Source organism: Acinonyx jubatus, chromosome A1 (assembly GCF_027475565.1).
Source record: "Acinonyx jubatus isolate Ajub_Pintada_27869175 chromosome A1, VMU_Ajub_asm_v1.0, whole genome shotgun sequence".
Classification (NCBI taxonomy): domain Eukaryota; kingdom Metazoa; phylum Chordata; class Mammalia; order Carnivora; family Felidae; genus Acinonyx; species Acinonyx jubatus.
The window spans coordinates 19,076,937-19,098,154 of NC_069380.1; the positions used below are offsets into that span (position 1 = coordinate 19,076,937).

The 21,218-nt window shown below is 38.4% G+C and overlaps 1 protein-coding gene across 4 annotated transcripts; it reads left to right on the top strand.

Annotated features, from left to right (window-relative positions):
- Positions 1-1,191: 1,191 nt before the first annotated feature.
- On the top strand, positions 1,192-17,907 carry CKAP2 (cytoskeleton associated protein 2). 4 transcript variants are annotated; one of them, XM_027064755.2, is made up of 9 exons: positions 1,192-1,366; positions 2,309-2,390; positions 8,764-8,839; positions 8,951-9,813; positions 10,264-10,468; positions 11,701-11,871; positions 14,054-14,123; positions 15,626-15,878; positions 16,372-17,907. In XM_027064755.2, the coding sequence occupies exons 1-9, from the start codon at positions 1,297-1,299 to the stop codon at positions 16,625-16,627; spliced, it is 2,046 nt and encodes a 681-aa protein (XP_026920556.2). In that variant the 5' UTR covers positions 1,192-1,296; the 3' UTR covers positions 16,628-17,907. The 4 variants fall into 4 exon arrangements, with proteins under 4 accessions (XP_026920556.2, XP_026920555.2, XP_026920557.2 ...); XM_027064754.2 differs by having other exon boundaries at positions 8,761-8,839; positions 16,372-17,127; XM_027064756.2 differs by lacking the exon at positions 1,192-1,366 and adding an exon at positions 1,673-1,989 and having other exon boundaries at positions 8,761-8,839; positions 16,372-17,127.
- The last annotated feature ends 3,311 nt before the right edge of the window (positions 17,908-21,218 follow it).

Sequence of the window (21,218 nt, forward strand, 5' to 3'; positions counted from 1 at the left end):
TCTCCCTATTCCCCCCTACCCCTAACCCCTGGCAACCACCAATCTGTCTCATTTCTCTATGAATTTATCTATTATGGATATTTCATATGGAATCATACCATATATGTGACCTTTTGCAGCTGGTTTTCACTTAGCATAATGGTTTAAAGGTTTTTGAGTCGCTCTTTTTACTGTTGTATTTTGTTAAACTGTTCTCTGTCACTTAATCCCTGGCTACCCAGCCTGTCCCATGAAACTTTAGTACATAATTGACAATATTAACAGTAATATACAAACAGCAGTAATGTCTGAGGGATGGTGATGCGTGCTGTTTGGCTGTTAGTTCTTCCAGAACTGGCCTCAAGTGCAGGCAAAGTTACACAATGTTACACTTAACATTTCATCAAGAAAAAGCAGCAACAGAATATAACATCCCAAACTTCATTAGCAAGATACTACCATATGATGCTTTCAGAAAAAAAAGCAGAAAAAGACGGCAAGAACTGGCAGTTGAGAGCCAGCTCGGGAGCCTCTCAGACCCGCGCCAGGGATACAAAAGTTGTATCCTCCAGTCTCTGTCTCCGTGCTTAAAACGCGGCTGGAACAGTTACTTAGAGTGGCACCTTCTGTGGGCCTGTCAGCTCTACTACTTAGCTAAAGTGTCTCCTTCTGTGCACCACTTTCGTGACGATCAGAACAAGCCATCCTGCATTGTGGTCAGGGCATACATGAACCTTCAGGGGTCCTGGAACACGGATCCGGAAGGAAGTCATTGCAGGAGCATTAACAGGATGGACTGCCAGAGGAGTCCATGTTGTCAGCGGTCCTACAATCCCACTTCCCAGTCGTCCTATGGCAACGAAGTAATGTTTGGGAAAGGGAAATACACATGCTTTTGTACAGCAGTAGGTGCTTACAGCCTCCTCAGCAAACACGCCCTGGTTTAATAAGCGCAGCCTATAGACAATTTTCTAGTCTGCCTTCCTCCATGCACTATGGGCGTCCAAAGACAAGTCCCATCTGCCACACAGCAAGGACTTTGCAAGCCCACCCCCCCCAGGTCGCAAGTCAAACACGGAAACAGCTGATCAGGTTTGTCAGCCCGGGGACTCAGCTGGGCAGCTCTAACTGAACCCAGCTGAGGCAAGACCCGCCCCAGCAACGGCGGCCCCGGCTCCGCCCCCTGCGCCCATTGGTTCATTCAATTCACGCCGCGCCTCCTGCAGCGGGGCAGGCGGCGTGCTCAGTTTGCCGCTGCCTTGGCTTGAGCAGTGCGGGACTGTTAGGGCCGAGACGCGTCCTCTGCCCGCAGCAGCCATGAGCACCCCAGCAGTGCCCCGGGAGCTACAACTGCCCCCGAGCCAGAGGGCCCAGCCCGAGTTCAGAGGTGAGGGCCGCGGTGGCGGGAGCGGCGCGACCCGCAGGAGCCCGGGTTTGTCCGAGAGGGTGGGGACGCGGACGACCGTGGGGTAGGGGGTGGCTCGGACTCAGCGGCCGAGGCCTCGGGTCCCCCGGCTTCAGTCCTGACCAGTTGTGTGAGAAGCCTGGACAGATCGCTCGGCCTCTCGCAGCCGCATCCTCGGCATTTTCGAAATGGACAAACCAGAGCGGTTCCCGGTCCGTGGTGTCACTGTGCGGGCTAAGCGCCTCCCGTGCGGTCGTTACTGGCCGGGCGTGACCCACTGGCTGCGAGGATGGGCCTGCAGTGAAGACGTCCGTTTAGTGAGGGAGCGTGCGTGACACTCCAGCCGGCCCCTGCGTTCGAGACGCGGGACCGGCGGGGGCGGGGCCGCGCCCGGACCGAGAACCCACTGCGCTTGCGCAGGCCTCTCCTCTTCCTAAGCGCGAGTATTTGGAGAGGTGGGGCTGCCTCATCTGATGCTTCAAATTAAAGACAATCAATCAACTTTGTGTAAATCCAGGGTTGGCTGGGTCTTCAGAAATAATGTTAATTCTTTGTCCTCCACATGGGAAAGTAGAGGAAAGAAACTCTCACCCAACCCAGTACTGGTAAATTAGAGCTTAGAGTCTGGTGTCTCTTATCTGCTATTTAGTTTCTTAAAGCTTGGCTTTCAGTAACCGTGTATTGAAAATAATTTTCTCCAGATTTTTCACTCAAAGACAGAGGAAAAGGTGATTCTTGTGCAGTAGTTGTGGGCACCATTTACGGTAACAATTTCTTAGAAATGGGATTATTTCTGAATTGAGAAATTTTCTGTTGTATACAAGATGTGATCTCTAGTAGAACATTTTTTGAAGATCTGCATTTAGTGAATATTTGATGTTATCGTTGTAACCAATGTTGGCTTGTCGCCTTTTTGTTATTTAGAACAAAGAAGACAGAAACTCAAGGAACATATGTTAAAAAGAAAAACGTTTTTTGCATACAAGGAGGAAAATCACATATCCAGGTGAGGTCAAATTTTCTGATTTCAGGTCTAAAATTAGAGCTGTCCAATAAAAATGTAATGGGAGCCACAGTTGTACTGTAATTTAAAATTTTTTAGTAGCCACATTTTTTAAAGGTGAATTCTAATAACATTTAATCCAATATATCCCGTGTTATAATTCCAACCTGTAATTCTTAAAAGTTATTAAGATATTTTGCATTCCTTTTTGGTAGTGAGTTTTCAAAGTCCGGTGTGTATTTTACACTTTCACAAGTCCGTTTGGACTAGCCACTTTTCAAGTGCTCAGTAGCCATACCTTCTTGGATAGCACAGCATTAGGTCATCGCTTCCTGTGTAAATCAATTCACACTCTATGAGGAAACAATTTTAAAGCAAAGTGTTTGTATATATCAAAATACTGACTGTGGTTTATACAGTGCTACAAAGGTCGGTCTTTCTTAATTTAGCAAAGTTTTTACTGTGTATGTGTCAGAGAGAGAGCATTCCCCCCAAATATTTGAAGAGCATTCATTATATTCTCAGTTCTCCATAGAAATATCTTGGTGTTATTTTGTTAAAATTTTAAAAATAGTACATGCTTGTGGCTAAAACAAAAACCCATGAAAGTATAGAAAGCAGAAAATCAAAAGGTCCCCTCCAGAGATAACTGCTAGTAACATCCTTTAGGCTCTTTGTGTGCAATCTAAGAGCATTGACTTTAGAGTGACGAGGACTGGAATCTGTAAGTCTGCCGCTACAACTGCGTAACCTCTGGAGAGTTACCTGACCTCTTTGAGTCTGGTTACTTTATTAAAATGGGATAGTAATATGTGTTTCTTGGGGATTAATTGAGCTAGTAAATGCACTGTACTATGCCTGGTATATAGCGAGAGTGCAATAAGTGATGGCTATTATTTCATGATCTCTCAGTGGCTTTCCACACAGAGGATTGGTTCATGAGTTATTCTATTCTCCTGATTTCTCTAGTTTCTTCCAACAGTGATTGATGTATTTTGTCTCCGTGAATGCTTCATACCCTTCCTCATGGTTGAGTGGTCCGATTGTGTTTATATTTAGGAGGTAGAGATGACAGGACTTGGTGATGGAAGGGTATGAGATGTGAAAGAAAGGAGTTTAAGATGACTCTGAATGTTCCAGATTAAGACATACCATTCGATCCAATACCTGACCCTTGTACCCTATTGTGAAAGGGGAAATGTTATAAAGGACATTATTATGTCAGTTTTCAGCTAGAATATAAATAGTAGATTAAGGGGTATATCAAATTGAATTTATTAACTTGATAACCGTGTTACAGTTATGTAAGAGAAAAATCACCACTTGTAGGAAATGAACATTGAAGCATTTAGGGGTAAAGAGCAATCGTGTATATATCTTAACTTGAAAGGTTCAGTTAGAAAACATTGTATATATTCCACACATACACATGTTCAGAAACAGTGCAAATTATAATACATATGGCATAAAAGGTTGTCACGAAACAAATCTGGGAAAACAGTATACGGATATTCTTTGAACTATTTATAATTTTGCAAGTTGATGTAAGTTTGGCATTAATTCCAAATTTTTAATCTTTTTAATTTTACATTAGTGTTACTTTAAATGTTTTACATTTACATGTAAATGGTTATACATTTTCTTTCACAAATTCCTCGTTTCTTCATTTAAGACAAAAAGATGATCCTAGATTTTTTATTTGAATAACTGAGTGGCTAGTGATACCATATATCGAGATGGGGAAGACTAAGGGAGGAATGGGGTAATCAGGAGCTCTGTTTTGGCCATGCTAAATCTGAGGCACCAACAAGACATCCAAGTGGAAAAGCCAAAGAGTTGCACATCTGAAGGGCTGGCTTGAGATTGGGATCAGAGATATAAACATGGGAATTGCCAGTTGGTAGGTGATACTTATTTAAAACCTTGAGAGGGAATAAGATTACTAGAGAGTAAGCAAAGAGAGTATCAACTCAAGTAAGACAGAGCATGACTCTCAACTACTAACTTAAATAAGGAATCTAACTGGGTCGTGGGGTTTATAATACTCTTACACACAATGGGAAGAAAAGAAAATTCTGAAATTCTTCTGGCTTTACAAGAAATCTCACAAGTACTATATTTATTCCTTTCAGAAAACAGATGTCAATTTAAATATTACTTGAGCAACAAATTGTTAAATAGCCAATCAGAGTTGCAGCTTTTCAAAATTAAATCATTCTATTTTACAATCTCTAGCGTGGGTACTTTAAGATTCCTATGTTTAGATAATGCTTGTGAGGACAGTTTTATCATCACAAGGTAGAATAGCATTATATATATATATATATATATATATATATACACACACACACATACACACACACAGATGTATTTTCATATAACTCCATACTGGACGGGTGAATAAGGTAGATTCTTCTTATCCTGATGTGTTGTGGTTTTTTTTAGCTAGCAGTTAAAAAGGCCAGCAATTTCAAGACCAAGCGCTAGGATTCTGTTAGCACAGACAGAAAAAGAGGAGTCCCTGAGAAGTATAAAACTAAAATAAAAAGGCAAAAGAAAAGTTTAAAATTTGAATGCAGCTTTGAGCCCCAGCGAGGTCAGGAAGAAGAGAGACAGACTTGAAAGAAGCGGACCACCGAGGTAGGAGGAAAAGGAGGAGTTGGTGATCCGGCAGCAGAGTGAAGAGAGTGTTGAAAGAAAGAATTACTACCTGTCAGGTGCTGTTGAAAGGTGCAGTAAGGTGAAAGCAGAATTGATCCCTGAGTTGTAGAAAGACAGAAGGAGATGACACTAGGAGCCTCCAGGAGAGTGGTGAGGGCACATTCCCAATGGATATGGGCTGGCGAGAGAATGTAATACGACAACATGGGGACAGTGTGTTTAGATACATACTTTTGAGGAGTTTTGCTACAAAGCTGAAAGGGAATGTGGGGTTTAAGGCTTTTAAGATGAGATATAATATACAGTGTTTATATGCGGATGGGAATGATGTAGCAGAGGGGTAATTAATGATTCAGAAGAATGAATAAATAATAAGAACAAAGATCCTCAGTGCTCAAGCGAGAGAGCACAAATGGAGAGTTTGCCCATGGGTTAGCATGGTGTCAGTTTATCTGCCAAGGAAGGCAGAATATAGGGTACAGAGGCACATAGGCTGGCAGTCTTTGGTGGAGGAAAGAAGGGCTATTTCTTGTTAAGATTGCTTCTGATGTTCTCCATGAGATAACATCACAGTATACCGTAAGCCCAGAAGTAATTGGGGGTCTGATTAGTTAAGGTACCACATTGGGAGCACCTGACAGACTGACCGTGAGCATCATCTCCCACCCCGCACCGGACTACAGGCCAGTGAATAACAAGAGGAGTATTTACCATCAGGCAGTGAATGCAGGGCTTTAAACTGGGGAGACATTGCTCTGTTCACTGATGCATCTTGACTCTGCCATCATTCAAAATGTGTAGTACAAATGGAGTATTACTCGACAATCAAAAAGAATGAAATCTTGGCGTTTGCAACTACTGGAGGGATGGATGGAACTGGAGGGTGTTATACTAAATGAAATTAGTCAGAGAAAGACAAATACATGACTTCACTCATATGAGGAATTTAAGATACAAAACAGATGAACATAAGGGAAGGGAAGTAAAAATAATATAAAAACAGGGAGGGAGACAAAACATAAAAGACTTAAATATAGAGAACAAACAGAGGGTTGCTGAAGGGGACGTGGGGGGGGGGGATGGTCTAAATGGGTAAGGGGCATTAAGGAATCTACTCCTGAAATCATTGTTTACCATATGCGAACTAACTTGGATGTAAATTAAATAATAAATGTTTTAAAAATGTGTAGTACAAGCTATGTCAAAGTTCTGCCCCTTGTCCGAGCAGACTAAGCAAAAAGATGCGAGAGGCATCGTAACCCAAATTATCAACTACAGGGATAACAAGCTTTGTTGATTCTAAAATGTACCCTTTTTTTACATTTTAGCATCTCTGAACTTGGGAACTCTCTTAGAATCAATGGGATGTCTAATTGATCCTCTTTTGTCTTTTCTTTATGGAATGCAAATTGTTATAATGACTTGCTAAGAGAATCTCATGGCCTGTACTAAACAGTCTGTATCTGTTAAAAGGAGTGTAGGTTAAATTCTTGAGGAAGCATTTGTTTTAGATACATATTCTAAATGCATTGCCATCTAGAAACTGAAGTCCATATTTATAATGAATTGGGCTGTGTGTGTATGGAAAATTTTGGATTTCTTTTGGGAGGGCTATTTTTTTTCTTTCCCTTTTTCTTTTCTTCTTTTTAATCAAAGTATAATTGACATATTAGTTTTAGGTATACATCATAGTGATTTGACAGTTGAATACATTAAATGCTTACCGTGGAAAGTGTAGTTACTTTCTGTCACCATAAAAAGTTACTATAATATTATTGACTATATTTCCTATACTATACTTTTCATTCCAGTGACTTATTTACTTTATACCTATTTTCCCATATATATATATTTATTTACCCTTTGCCGATTTTCATCCATCTCCCACCACCCTCCTCTTAGGCAGTCTGTATTTGAGTCTGTTTCTATTTTTTGTTTGTTGTTTGTTTTTGTTTTGTATTTGTAGATTCCACACATAAGTGAAATCGTATGGTATTTGTCTTTCTCCAACTGCCTTATTTCACTTGGCAGAATACCCTCAAGGTCTATCCATTGTGTCACAAATGGCAAGATTTTCTTTTCTTTTCTTTTCTTTTTAAATATTTATTTATTTTTGAGAGAGAGAGACAGAGAGTGTTGGGGGGGGGGGTCAGAGAGAGAGAGAAAGAGAGGGAGACACAGAATCTGAAGCAGGCTCCAGTCCCTGAACTGTCAGCACAGAGCCCGATGTGGGGCTCAAACTCACAAACTGCGAGATTATGACCTGAGCCAAACTTGGATGCTTAACTGACTGAGCCACCCAGGTACCCCAAGATTTTCTTTTTTATGGTTGAGTAATATTCCAGTGTGTGTGTGTGTGTGTGTGTGTGTGTGTGTGTGTGTGTATGCCAGTGTATGCCAATATATATATATATATGCCACATCTTCCTTGTCCATTCATTTATTGATGGACACTTAGGTTGCTTCTATATCAGGGATATTGTGAATAATGCTGCAGTAAACCCCGGGGGTGCATGTATCTTCTTGAACTAGTGTTTTCATATACTCTTCAGGTAAATACCCAGAGGTAGAATTACTGGATCATCTGGTATTTCTATTTATGAATTTTTTGAGGAAACTTCATGCTGTTTTCCATTGGCTGCACCAATTTATATTTTCATTGCACAAGGTCTCCCTTTTTTCCACATCCTTTCCAACACTTGTTATCTTTTGTCTTTTTGTTAGTAGCCATTCTGACAGGTGTGAAGTATTATCTCATTGTGGTTTTGATTTGCATTTCCCTGATGACGCGTGATGTTGAGCACCTTTCCATGGGTTTGTTGACCATCTGAATGTTTTTGGAAAAATGTCTGCTTGGGTCCTGCTTGTGCAGGTCTGCTTGTGCATTTTTTAGTTGAGTTTTCTTCATGTTGAACTGTAGGAGTTCTTTATAAATTTTGGAAATTAACCCCTGATTTATCAGATATATCCCATGTAAATAACTTCTCTCACTTAGTAGATTGCCTTTTTGTTTTGTCGATGGTTTGATACTGTGCAGAGGCTTTTAGTTTGATGAACTTTCCATTATTTTTACTTTTGTTTCCCTTGCCTGAGGGGACACAATACATCCCACAAAATATGGCTAAGGCCGGTGTCCGGGACTTTCCTACCTCTGTTTCCTTTTAGGAGCTTTATGGTTTCAGGTCTCACGTTTAGGTCTTTAATGCATTTTGAGTTCATCTTTGTGTATGGTGTAAGAAAGTGGTCTAGTTTCATTCTTTTGCATGTGGCTGTCCAGTTTTCCCAGCACCATTTATTTGAAGAGGGGCTATTTTTAATTTTTTTTTCAATGTAAATCTGTTACTAAGTACTGAAAACTAACCAAAGGAAGTGTTGCTTAATAAAGGTTTTGAGGATTTGTTTGAGTGACTAAGAAGAATGGTTTGGAATGAGGTTATCAAATGTGTTTACCTATTCTGTGTGGAGAGGGTGTTAAGACTTTTAAGAAAATATCTAAATTCTCCAGCCATCTTGTTTATACTATTAAGTCACCCTATAATAAAGAAAGAAGAGTTTTGCTTCATAAATAAATCTCAGCTCAGTTCTTGCCTTAATTTAAAATTATAAAGTCAGATGATTGTTAATATCCTCCCATTCCTCCTGCCAAAGACAAAACTCACTTGGTCTGTGGTTAAACTTTTTTTCCTTTTTTTTTTCTTTTTTTTTTTTAAAGTAGTAGAGACCAGAAAGTGATGACCTCTGAGGGCCAGGTCCATGAAGAGACAAAAGTTCTGAAATTTAAAACAAAAATGGTAAGATATGGACATAGCCCTCATAAACTGTCCCTTTTCCCCCTTTCCCTTTCCTAAACTCTTAAAGAGATGAATTCTGAAATACCAATTTGTCATAAATCACTCTTCTAGGCTGGTAAAGAAAATGTCAGTAGACCTCCTGGGAGCAAAAATAATATAACAATGGAAAAAAATTGTATTCCTTTAAGGCCTTCTAATGAACTAACCAATTCAACTATAGCAATTGATACACCTAATTCTGAGGATAATAATCAAACTGGGCAGTTGGTACCAATTAAAGGTGACCCTCCAGGTCAACACATGACATTAAGCCAAGTGTTTCATCTTAAAAACAACAATAAAAAGAAACAAATAATGACAGAGAAACCAAAGCAAGATGCTAACATGTCCAAGAAGCTTGTGCTTGGATCTTACCGTGGCCAAATTGTTCAGTCTAAGATTAATTCATTTAGAAAGCCTCTACAAATCAGAGATGAGAGTTCTGCAGCAATAAAGAAACTTTCGACCACAGTCCCTAAAGCTACAGAGCCTCTGCGCACAAACAGCAGCAGTGTGACAGCGAAAAGCGATAGAGCTTCTAACGTGACGACTACCACTAAACTTGTGAGCACTACAATTCAGAACAGACAGCTTCTGCGACCTCCTATTAGAAGTCACCGCGACAATGCTCAGGACGCTGTGAGACCAGGCATCGGTAGAAGCTCGGCCAATGTTACGATGCGGAAAGGACCTCGAGAGAAAGAGTTAGTGCAATTAAACACAGTTTCATCTAGTGCCAAAACCGGTTCTCAGGATATAGAAAGAAAGAAGACACTAACAAGAAGCGTGAAGTCTGAAATTGTAGCCAGGCCTGTTTTGTCTTCTAACACCAAACTGATAGAAAAGTCGAAAAACGTTGACCCTCGCAGACATACAATAGCAAAAGCAACTATTGATAGATCAGCTCAGCCCAAAGAAACAGCAGAAGAGAGAAAGTAAGTAAATGTAATTTTATTAGCTTAATTTTCAAAAGAGTAGCTCTTGTGGTTTGGCTTATCATCTCCTTGAATGTATTAGAATTTGTGTGCAAGTATAGATTCTCTTCTGTCGTGTGCAAATTTAAGCAAATTTATGTTGTGGAACAGTATGACCTAAGTTCTTGTGCTTGAGTGTCTTTCATTAGGTCTGATGTAATCTAAGTTATAATGCTTAATACAATTGGGAAATATTTTATAACCTCTCCATTTAAAAATGCGTTCTTAGGGTCTTTGAGCATATAATTAACATTGATATGTTCAATATTCCTCTTTCTTTGAACTTGTGAACTTATGTATGTGCCACTAGCATGGAGCTACTTCAAGACCTGAGTTATTTTTTAACTTCTCCTCTGAGAGAATTCTATCATCAATATCACGGTAATGCTTGTATCCTGCTTCTAACTGTAGAGCTCGTCTGAGTGAGTGGAAAGCTGGCAAAAGGAAAGTCCTGAAAAGGCCTCCTAGCTCAGGAGTTACCCAGCCTGAGCCTGAAGGGCAACACGAAAACCCAGTTGGGTCCTTTTGGACTACCATGGTAGAAGAAGATGAACAAAGATTATTTACCGAAAAAGTGAACAAGACATTTTCTGAATGCCTAAACCTGATTAGTGAGGTACAGTCCTTATATTCGTATGGTAGTTTATAGTTTGTAAATTATCTTATAAATGTTATCTCACTAAATTACCTTGTCACTCTTTGACCATGTAATGTGTTAGTGGTGTTATGTAGATTTAATGTTAATTATGAGATTGTTTATCTTTAGCCTTTAATGGACTGCATTTTCATTGAGTTCATATAAATAGATCAAAGGGATAATTAGGTTTTTACTGGATTTTTTTTTTTTACTTATAAATATTATGTTTCTGTAAGATGTTAATATAAAATGGGCTGAGGGTGGATATTCACTCTGATACTTCTGTTTTTTCCATTCCTTCAGCATGTTTTCATATTATTTTTTCCACTCGTTACATATTTTACCAAAGACTAGCTACATAAATTAGTCATTATCTCACATGAAATTCAAGTTAGCTAAAATATTTCAAACAAAATTCCATTAATCTAAACCAACATCATCATGGTCTTGAACTTATTGTAGAGTTTCACTATTTGGACCAAAATCCTACAGAGTATAATAACTCTAGAATGTTTCCTTTATTTCCTGCATACTTTTTAATCTTGCTTTGGTTACCCACAGCATCCAAGATCCACAGCAAGACTGAATCTATGAGTATGATTTCAAACCTTACTCTGGTCTTCATGAGCATCTTTAGACTTTTTGTGATTCTGAGGACCCGTGAAAATTAGACTCGGAGTTTCCCTGATTATATTCTTAATTCTGCTTAGCTGGGGTTTGTCATTGAAACTGTGGAGTTTTTCTGCCCTACTATCTGTGTATAGCCCTTAAGTACATATACCGTAACAGATTCATTTTAGCCTTAATATCAAGACCTGATAAAGACAATTTTTAAAACCAGAAGCTGTTCTCCCCCATAAACATTTCGTAGATGCAAAAATTCCAACTCAAATATTGAATGGAATCCCACAATATGGATAAGGATAAGGAAAAGGATCAAGACCATGTAGAGTGTTGGTCATTTTTGACTTAATGTTTTTCTCAACTTATATTTCATTTTTTCCCTGCTTTGTATTCATGACTAATATGCTGCTTGTTAGCCATTCAGAACAAGTTTGGAGTAAGGAAGAGAATAGTGAATATTCTTATGAATAATTTTCTATCAGTTTTTTCTCTCATTATCATTGATCTTGATTATAGATCAAGCTTACTTAATTGTTCATAGTTTGGAGGCTAAATGAGATCACTCATTTCACTTCTTGCTGTTTTAGGGATGCCCAAAAGAAGAAATATTGGTCATACTGAATGACCTGATTAAAAATATTCCGGATGCCAAAAAGCTTGTTAAATATTGGATATGCCTTGCACGTATTGAACCACTCACAAGTCCTATTGAAAACATTATCACAATCTATGAGAAAGCCATTCTGGCGGGTGCTCAGGTAAGATTAAAACTTAATAATCTTTATTATTACGGTGTAAAAGATTCAGAGTTATTTTGGAGCACATTACAACATAACTTGATAAAAGTGTGGTTATATATGTAGTAGTAATGAATGTTTAAAGGCCACAATGATTGCATATTATAAAAGCTGTTTCTTAACTTTCTAAAACTTGCTTGTGAACTAGTGATAATCGGACTTAGAAGATGAATATAAGCTGAAATGTAAATTTCGTGAAAAATGCTGTGAGAAATATTTTAGTACAACATGTCATTTTACACATTTCCTAGTTAAGACATCTGGGATATTGAATTTTTAATATTAAAATGCATTTAACGAATATAAAGTAAGTAGAATTAACATCTAAGTGTTAGCGGGTTCTGTGGCTTTGTGAGAGAACCCTATTGCTTTAAGACCGTTTCTTAATGTACTTATATTTTTATGCCCTGTGTTTGGTCCTGCCCACGCATAGAAAATGGCAGTCAACTAGTTTCTCTGACATGTAACCACCATAGTGATTTGATACCATACCTCTCGCCCCTTCCTGGTCTATTGCTACAAAGGCCCTGGCTCTAGAATAAGTTGTATCTCCAGTTTTTTTATTTGACTGGGTTTTTGCTTTTATGGGCAAATATTTCTAAAATGCATTTCCTTTTGACCAAGTTTCTCAACATGCATTTTTAGAGATTATTTATAAAGAGAGTTTTTAAAAAATTTTTTTCTTTAGTCTTTCTTTAAGAAAGGTCTACTCACTTTATTCTCAGCAAAGCCAACGGATACTATTTGACCCTTCACCTGAATCAAAAATAAAATATTCAGCAGATAGTCTCTCAATGGCTATTATGTATAAAGCGCTTTGCTGAAGGGAAATTGTATTTGACAGAATCCCACCTGGAAGGGAGTGTTAGGTTCCTACTGCGCTGAACCAGAAGGGGCATAACTTAAAGTGGCTTAAGGCAGATTAGCTAGGATGCATAACCGGGGCCAAAGGTTCACATAGAAAGCAGTGTGTAAAGGAAAGATGTGACACAGTGGAGCAGAAAGTGGAAAACAAGGATTAAAATTTGCAAAAGAAAAGTGAAAGCAGGATGAGTGAGTAGTTAAGGACTATGTGCTAGAACTAAGAATATGAGCCAGAACTTCCCTTTTATATAATGTCTTGAATATGTTGCATTAGCAGTCAGGGCAGTTCAAAGGAACGTAGTAAGTACTTATATGTTCTAGAATATAATGGACACTTAGTGAACTGTTGAATTTGAGTGAAATGTTAGGCTGATCAACCTTGAGCTCTTCAGAGATGCATTTAATAGCCTGTGAAAAAAATATGTAACCATGGACATAGGAGAAAAGGTATAAATCTCATATTAAATTTACTGTATATTATTAGCTCTTTAATAGAGATTAGTGTTAGCTTGTTACTTATCCATGAATTTTGTTTCTATCCAGACAAGCAGTTTTAAGAAAAATTGTGGGGAAAAGTTTTAATCTGATAATTCTACCCTTTAAATTGGAAAAGAGTTGGGGCGCCTCAGTGGCTCAGTCAGTTAAGCGTCCGACTTCAGCTCAGGTTATGATCTCGCGGTCCGTAAGTTGGAGCCCCGTGTCACGCTCTGTGCTGACAGCTCAGAGCCTGGAGCCTGTTTCAGATTCTGTGTCTCCCTCTCTCTGCACCTCCCCCACTCTCACTCTGGCTCTCTCTCTGAAAAATAAACATAAAAAAAATTTTTTTTTAATTTTTTTTTTTTTTTAATTTTTGAAGTTTATTTTTGACAGAGACAGAGTGCAAGCATGAGCTGAGGAGGGGCAGAGAGAGAGACAGGGAGACACAGAATCCAAAGCAGGCTCCAGGCTCTGAGCTGTCAGCACAGAGCCCAACATGAGGCCTGAACCCACAAACTGTGAGACCATGATCTGGGCCGAAGTCAGACGCTTAACCGACTGAGCCACCCAGGCGCCCCCTGCCCCCTGAAAAAAATTTTCTTTAAATGGCAAAGAGTCATTTTTAAAAATTTGAGTGGCCAAAATAAGTATTTTGAGAAAAGAGACATGGTCTAAGAACCATTGCTTTGTTTTATTAATTGAAGTATGAAATGTAATCACTGTTTAAAATATTTTTGACTTGGACAATCTCGTTAATGTCTGAGAATATAAAACTTTCATTTCCCTCACTAAAACAATTAAGCCTATTGAAGAGATGCGACATACCATTGCAGATATTCTGACAACGAAGAGTCAAGAAAAAGTTAAATATGGTAAGTTTTTTATTTTCTTCAAGTGAATTGTGATTTTATTAAAATTCATTGAATTATTTTTCTTTTATCTTTTTAAACTTGTTAAATTTGTCAGTTGTTTCTCTCCTCTTACATCTGTTGGCATACCTCCCTCCAAGATTCAGTGGCTTTATGTAGTGTAAAGAATTTTTAATTAGGAGATCTGGTTCAAAACTCAAATTTGTCATTGAGTGTCTGTGAAAGTTACCTTACCTCTCTAGGCCTCAGTTTCCTGTGTTAAAAGTGAGGCAATTTGATTAGAGCATCTCTAAAATTTTACTTGTGAAATTCTGTCATCTGTTCTGTGCTCTAGAGAAGCTGTTCAAGAATTCTCTTTGCTAGGGATGGGAGATACAGGTAAGAGATTCATTAGCTGTCAGGTTTATGAAATGTAAACATTTTCTAGATTCAGATGTATCATATAACTGAAACACCTCTTAGTAAAAATCTCTAATAATTTCCTACTAGTCAAATCTAGAGGTCTTCTCGGCTTGATGGATTTACCAGGACGTCTCCAGTGTTTCACATCTAGCATGTTTTATTTTGGACTCATTGTCGTCCCTCATTGCTTCCCCATACCATCATCTCTTCCTCCCAAAAAAGAAAATCCTCTGTGGTTAAAGAGGCCTCCGCAAGAAATTTTGGAAGAGATGCCCGCACTATACCTGCACACTCATTCAGACACACACATGCATCCATTTGTTAAGTCCTAACTTAGAAATAACTCTTAAATCGAGCCCTTCCTCCTCACTGCCTACCTCTCTGCCACCTTGCTTAAGACAACCATAGCTTTGTCTTCTTATCATCACAGATCATTCCTTGCCATTCTAAACCATCTGTTTTAGTGATCAACCTTATTGTATCTCTGTCGCTCCAGTAGAGATTTATTTTTACCAAACTTCTAGCATGTAAAGGTCATTACGGTCCAGCCCTTCATACCTATCTGAACTCATCACCTCTTCCCCACATTCCCACCTTGCTTCTTACCGTGTATTCTAAGCACACTGGCCCTTTAATGTTGTCTTAATAGGTCATTTTCTTTTAAGCTTCATACCAAGATTGTCTTCCTAGGTCTTGTCGAGTACTCTTTTCTCAAGCCCCAGCCTAAGTGTCACTTGAAAGCTTTCCATAGCCATCTCGCTGTCTCTCACTCAAAGGTAGTTATTCTGTTTCAGGGGTTCCTATGACCCCTTATTCTTACCTCAGTTATATGGCATTTTTCTCATTTTATAATTATTTTCAACTTCTTAAAGGACAGGAATGGTTTCATTCTTAAATTTGTATCTACAACCCCTGACCCACAGGCGCCAGTAAATATTTGTCAATAGTTCTCAGCAGTGTTAGCTTAGGAAACGAAATGGTTAGAAGATGGCAGTTTGTTTCATTGATTTTGAAAATCTGACCAACTATGAATAACTTTAATGCCTTCTGATTTTGCTCTTTCAATTTGGCCCAAAGCTTAATCTATAAATGTATTTCTATAGGAGAAAATGTTGAGGAGGCTTGTGCAACCAAGGAATACATCCATGAAGTCAGCACTGAAGATAGAGGGGTTAATCTAGAGTCAGGAAAACCAGAAATGGAAAAGAAAACTAGAAATGTGGTATTCCAAGATGATGAAAAAGAGGAAGATGACAAAACAAACGATTCAGCCAATGATGTTAAAACCCCCAGTACAGAAACCAGGGGGAGTTGCTTAATTAAATATAATGTGTCTACTACACCATACCTACAAAGGTAAGCTTTCAAAATGTACTGTGCTGTGATTTGTTTTTATGTTTAGGAATAATAAATATGGTATCTAAAAATATTTCACTTGTGATTAGAACTATCATTTATTAATAGGTAAAGGTTTCAAGCAAATCAATATCATTGGGACATTTCACCCTTTAAATACTGGATTTGCTTTGCTTTTCCCTAAGTATTGCCATTTTGTGAAAGAAAACTTTGATATTTTACTTTAATGTCTGTAAGCTATTGATAATAGTAGGTTTTGGAATTGAGCAAATAGCCAATTGTACAGATATTCAAGAATCTGCTGTATATGTGCTGTGACAACAAATACAGAAAGGAATAAGTTCCTAACTACAAGGAGCTTTGGTAACTCCTTTTCTGTAAGACAGCCAATCACACGGTTGTAACATACAAGTTATAGTAAGATAAATGGCATAAAAGAACAAGTAAAAATGTTAACGTTTTTTAACTCTGGGAATAATTTTTGTCTTTTTAGTGTAAAAAAGAAGATACAGTTTGACAATACAGATTCTACATTTAAAGAGCTAAAGTTTCTAACACCAGTGAGACGTTCTCGACGTATTCAAGAGAAGACTTCTAAATTGCCAGATATGTTAAAAGACCATTATCCTTGTGTGTCTTCATTGGAACAATTAACAGAGTTGGGAGGGGAAACCGATGCTTTCGTATGCCGTCCCAATTCAGCACTATGCCCGATGTTCTCAGAGCCTGGAACAGCAGAAGAGAAATAAAGTGATGATGAGAAATGGGGTTTTTATTGTTCCTGGGGTATTTTGTTTGCTTGTTGTGGCTTTGTGTGTCTCTTAGGAGTGGGCCAAGTACCTAAGTATTCATGGCAGTAAGCTCTCTTACTGATGTTCAATACCTTATAGCAGGTATTGCCTTCTGGGCAGCAGAGAGCTAATCCTACCTTTTCGATCTTAGCAGAGGGAGTTTCTAAGATGGTAAATTTGTCAAGTAGTTTACTATATTCCTTGGCTATAAACAGGTTTCAGCATAATGTTGACTTGTTCACTTTTAATCGTCTTAAGTTAGAGATAAATTTTTAGTCATTAAATATAAGTACAGTAATGCTGCATCATCAGAAAAGGTGTTCTAGATAAAATTGATATATTTGCATAGGCTTGTTCTTGAAATGTATAATATACATGCCAGCCTTTAAACAGAATGCTGACTTTTCATCACCTTTCCTTGATTCTATAGATCAGTCGAAAAGTCAGTAATTGTAATGTGTAGAGTGACTCCCTTCAAATGTGAAGACATGGAAGATTTAGCTTGCTTTTCCACCCAGTTGTTGTTACCCAGACTGCTGTGGTCTGTTGTGCTTTGGCTCTTCACTATTGCTTTCCATCAGCGCTAGTGAGTCTGTGGTCTCTGTTGGCTTCTTTCTTTTTTATTGTAGCTGAGGTCACCAGGAAGGGTAATTAACTGAATACCCCATGTCTAAGAGCAGATACTTTGTACTAAGAAAGAAAAGGTGTCGAACTCAGTGGGTATTTGAAACTTTGAATCTGAGTTTCTTTCTTTAGTTCCTTTTGTAACTTGACTATCTAAAATGTTACAATTTTAAATTTTATCATTTCACTTGATATAGTTGGAATTAGAGCAGGAATATATAATGTTATTTTAATGTAGGTAGAATTTCTAAAATAACTAATAGTTTCTTATAAAAACTTTCCTGTTAAGTCATGTCCCTTGAAACGTGATAGTTATATGCGATAAACAGTTTCTTCTCCCCACACATAAATATCACCAATAAAATTGTTTTGTAAGTCTCTGAACTAATTCTTAAATACATCGCCTACCAATTCTACAGCTTCAAAGATATGGTAGTTTTAAAACTGTGTGTAATATAAATGCGCTTAAGAATCACATAGTCATATGTTCACTCATTCCGTTTGTACAATAGCACCTATCTTTGTTCTATAATAGTTTCGTGTCCTGGAGAGGATTTTTAGTCTTTTATAAACTGTGTACCTAATATTTATAAATAAATATATCTGTATTTCGATGTTTCAGTGACATTTATTTCAACAAATATGAAATGCAGTTTAACCACAGTGAATGAATTTAAATTTCGCTTTTGAAATACATTATAGTGAGATCTGACTTGGAGTTTTTAATATTTAAATATGTGTTTAATAGTGTATTTCTTTTTGAAAAATTATCAGTCTATCTAAAGGTTTACCTAAATTTTTACCATTTTTTTTCATACTTTGTATGAATGGTGCAAATACGCCATTTTGAAATAAACTTCAAGCTGGCCTGTACTCCTAGCTTTATAATAAGCATACCATATGGTTCATTTAGCCATATAACATAGCTTCGGATACCTCAGTGATAGGGAGCTTGAGATAAGTTGTTCTATGTTTGGACAAGTTTCATAGAGTGCTTTTTCCCTCCCTTTCCTCCCTTAACTGCAGGAAAATCTGTCTCTTTAAATAGCCCTGGTGCTAACCTTTCCAGACGTAGGTAATTGCTCCTTTTCAGGTGCTCAAGGACAGTTATCATGGCTGATCTCAGTTTGTTCCAAGATAAATATCTCCAAGCATATGATATATGGTGCATAAGCTTTAAAGTCCAATGGATCTACATTCAAAATCTCAGCTCCTACCTTCCCCTAAAAGTTATGTGATCATGGAGAAGTTACTCAGTTGAATTTCATCTTTCTAAGGGGTAAAGTGGAGATCATTCCCTTTGTCATTTTTGTGCTATGTATTATCTGGCTGTCCCCCTGGTTGATTAACCAGAATGGGTACCTGACCCAATCTGGACTGTCAGGTTCCTTTCCATAGGTATTTGGAATCAGGACTGAGAGTCAGTCTTTTCTATGTAGTTATACCTGAAATATGTAAATATGAGGCACTGAGTGACCAAATGAAGGTTGGGGAGCAAAGGTCACCAGTAAACAGAATGATTGAAGTAACTACAAAGCAGACAGAGACTCCTTTTTTTTTTTTTTTTTAATTTTTAAAAAAATTGTTTATTTTGAGAGAGACAGGGTGCGCGCAGGGGAGGGGCAGAAAGAGGGAGACAAAGAATCCGAAGCAGGCCCCAGGCTCTGAGATGTCAGTGAAGAGCCTGATGCGGGACCCAAACTGAACCCAGGAACCGTGAGATCATGATCTGAGGGGAAGCCAGACGCTTAACCAACTGAGCCACCCAGGTGCCCCACACCACCCTTCTTAAGTGTTGCTAGTATTAGTAACCTTCCAAATTTTTTCTGTGTATTTAACATATACACAGACTTGTACACCTATAGACACATATGTGTATGTGTGGATTTTGTAGGTTTTGTTTTGCTTTGTTCATAAATGGTACCATACTTCATGTATGGTTTTACAACTTGCTTTTTCTCTAATTTACTAAGTCATAAGGAATTTTTCATTGACCTAGATCAATGTAACATTAAGACTACATGGGAACTTTGTAACTCAGCTTTTGACACTGTTTACGGCTGCAAGCAACATCTAACACTGAAGGGTCATGGTTAAGAATCAGACTTGAGGGGCACCCGGGTGGCTCAGTTGATTAAGCGTCTGACTCTTGATTTCAGCTCCGGTCATGATCTCACAGTTCGTGAGTTTGAGCCCCGCATCAGGCTCTGTGCTGACAGTGCAGAGCCTGTTTGGAATTCTCTCTCTCTTTCACTGTCTCTCTCTCTCTCTCTCTGTCCCTCCCTGCTTGCGTGTGTGTATGTATGCTCTGTCTCCAAATAAGAATCAGACTTGAGTCATACCATACCGCTGGGGTTCTAATTCCAGTTTTACCACTTACTAGCTATGGGACCTGAGACAAAAAACCTCTCTGTGCTCCAGAGATAATAATTGTACCTTTAGGGGTGTTTTGGAGATTAAAATGAGTTGATAGCTGACACTTACCATTATCTAGTCCTATTCTAAACACTTCACATGTATTGATTCACTTAAAACAATGCCTAGTACCTTGTATATGTTACCTATAGCAATATTTTATTTCCAATCACTACCCAGTTCAGAAGTCCCCTGCCTGGGAGCCATAGTTTGGCAACAGCTATAGAGAAAAGGGGTCATATCTGTTCTATTTCCTCTTCCCCATGCTCACTAGTCTCTGCTTGCTGCTTGTTACAGGTTGAATTATATCACACCAAAAAAGTTATGTTGGAGTTTTAGCCCCCAGGACTTCAGAATGTGACCTTATTTGGAAATAGGGTCATTGCAGATGTAATTGAGATAAGACTGGACTAGGGTTGGCTCCTAGTCTAATATGACTGGGAAGGTGATGTGAAGACACAGGGAAGAGACAGCATTTTACAAGCCAGAGAGGCCCAGAACAGGTCCCTCTCTGAGTCCTCAGCAAGAATCCTGCTGACACCTTTATTTTGGACACGTAGGCTCCAGAACTGTAACAGGATACACTTTTGTGGTTTAAGCCACTCAGTTTGTGACACTTTGTTTTTGTTAGGGCAGCCCTAGAAAACTAATACATTCATGGAACAAGATAAAAGAGTCCTTTTCATGACACAGGGCAAGAAAGAAAAGAGTTGGGCGGTTTTATGACTTTTGCCCCAGCACTGTCATGAATATAAAGTGGTGAGGTCTGTGCCTGTGGCTTGAGCAGCATGGGCATTAATTAGTTCATGGAAACTAGTAGCATTCTGGGCATAGACCTGTACAGTAGTTTTGTTTTTGTTTCTTTAATTGAAACCAACCAATGCAGATGTTGCAAATGTTGACCATTCAGAAAGAACATTATACTCCAGAGACCCTGCTCTTATCTCTACGTTATAGAATGATAGCATATTAACGCTGCCATATTATGGTGAACACGTTCAGCACAGACAAGTACAGACAGAAGTTGTTCTAATATGTATATATTCTAATACAGTGAAATCTTTGTTTGCAAGCATAATTCGTTCCAGAAACATGCTTGTAATCCAAAGCACTTGTATATCAAAACGAATTTCCCATAAGAAATCATGGAAACTCAGATGGTTTCTTTCCACAACCCAAAAATATTCATGTAAAAATGATAACAATACTGGGGGACCTGGGTGGCTCAGTTGGTTAACCATCTGACTTTGGCTCAGGTCATGATCTCGCCGTTCATGAGTTCAAGCCCCGCTTTGGGCTCTGTGCTGACAGCTCAGAGCCTGGAGCCTAATTCGGAGTCTGTGTCTTCCTCTCTCTCTCTGCTCCTCCCCCGCTCACGCTCTGTTTCTCTTTCAAAAAAATAAAAAAATAAAAAAAAATTTTAATGATAACAAGATTGTAATATAATACAAAATAATAAAGAAAATACAAAATATAAAGAAAAATTAACTGCACCTACCTTTGAAAACCT

Bases quoted from the DNA above. Each gene is read 5' to 3' on its own strand.
- CKAP2 (XM_027064754.2), top strand. From the start codon at position 1,297: ATGAGCACCCCAGCAGTGCCCCGGGAGCTACAACTGCCCCCGAGCCAG. The intron at 2,391-8,760 runs GTGAGGTCAAAT...TTTTTTTTAAAG, and splicing joins GAGGAAAATCACATATCCAG to TAGTAGAGACCAGAAAGTGA. The intron at 15,879-16,371 runs GTAAGCTTTCAA...TTGTCTTTTTAG, and splicing joins ACTACACCATACCTACAAAG to TGTAAAAAAGAAGATACAGT.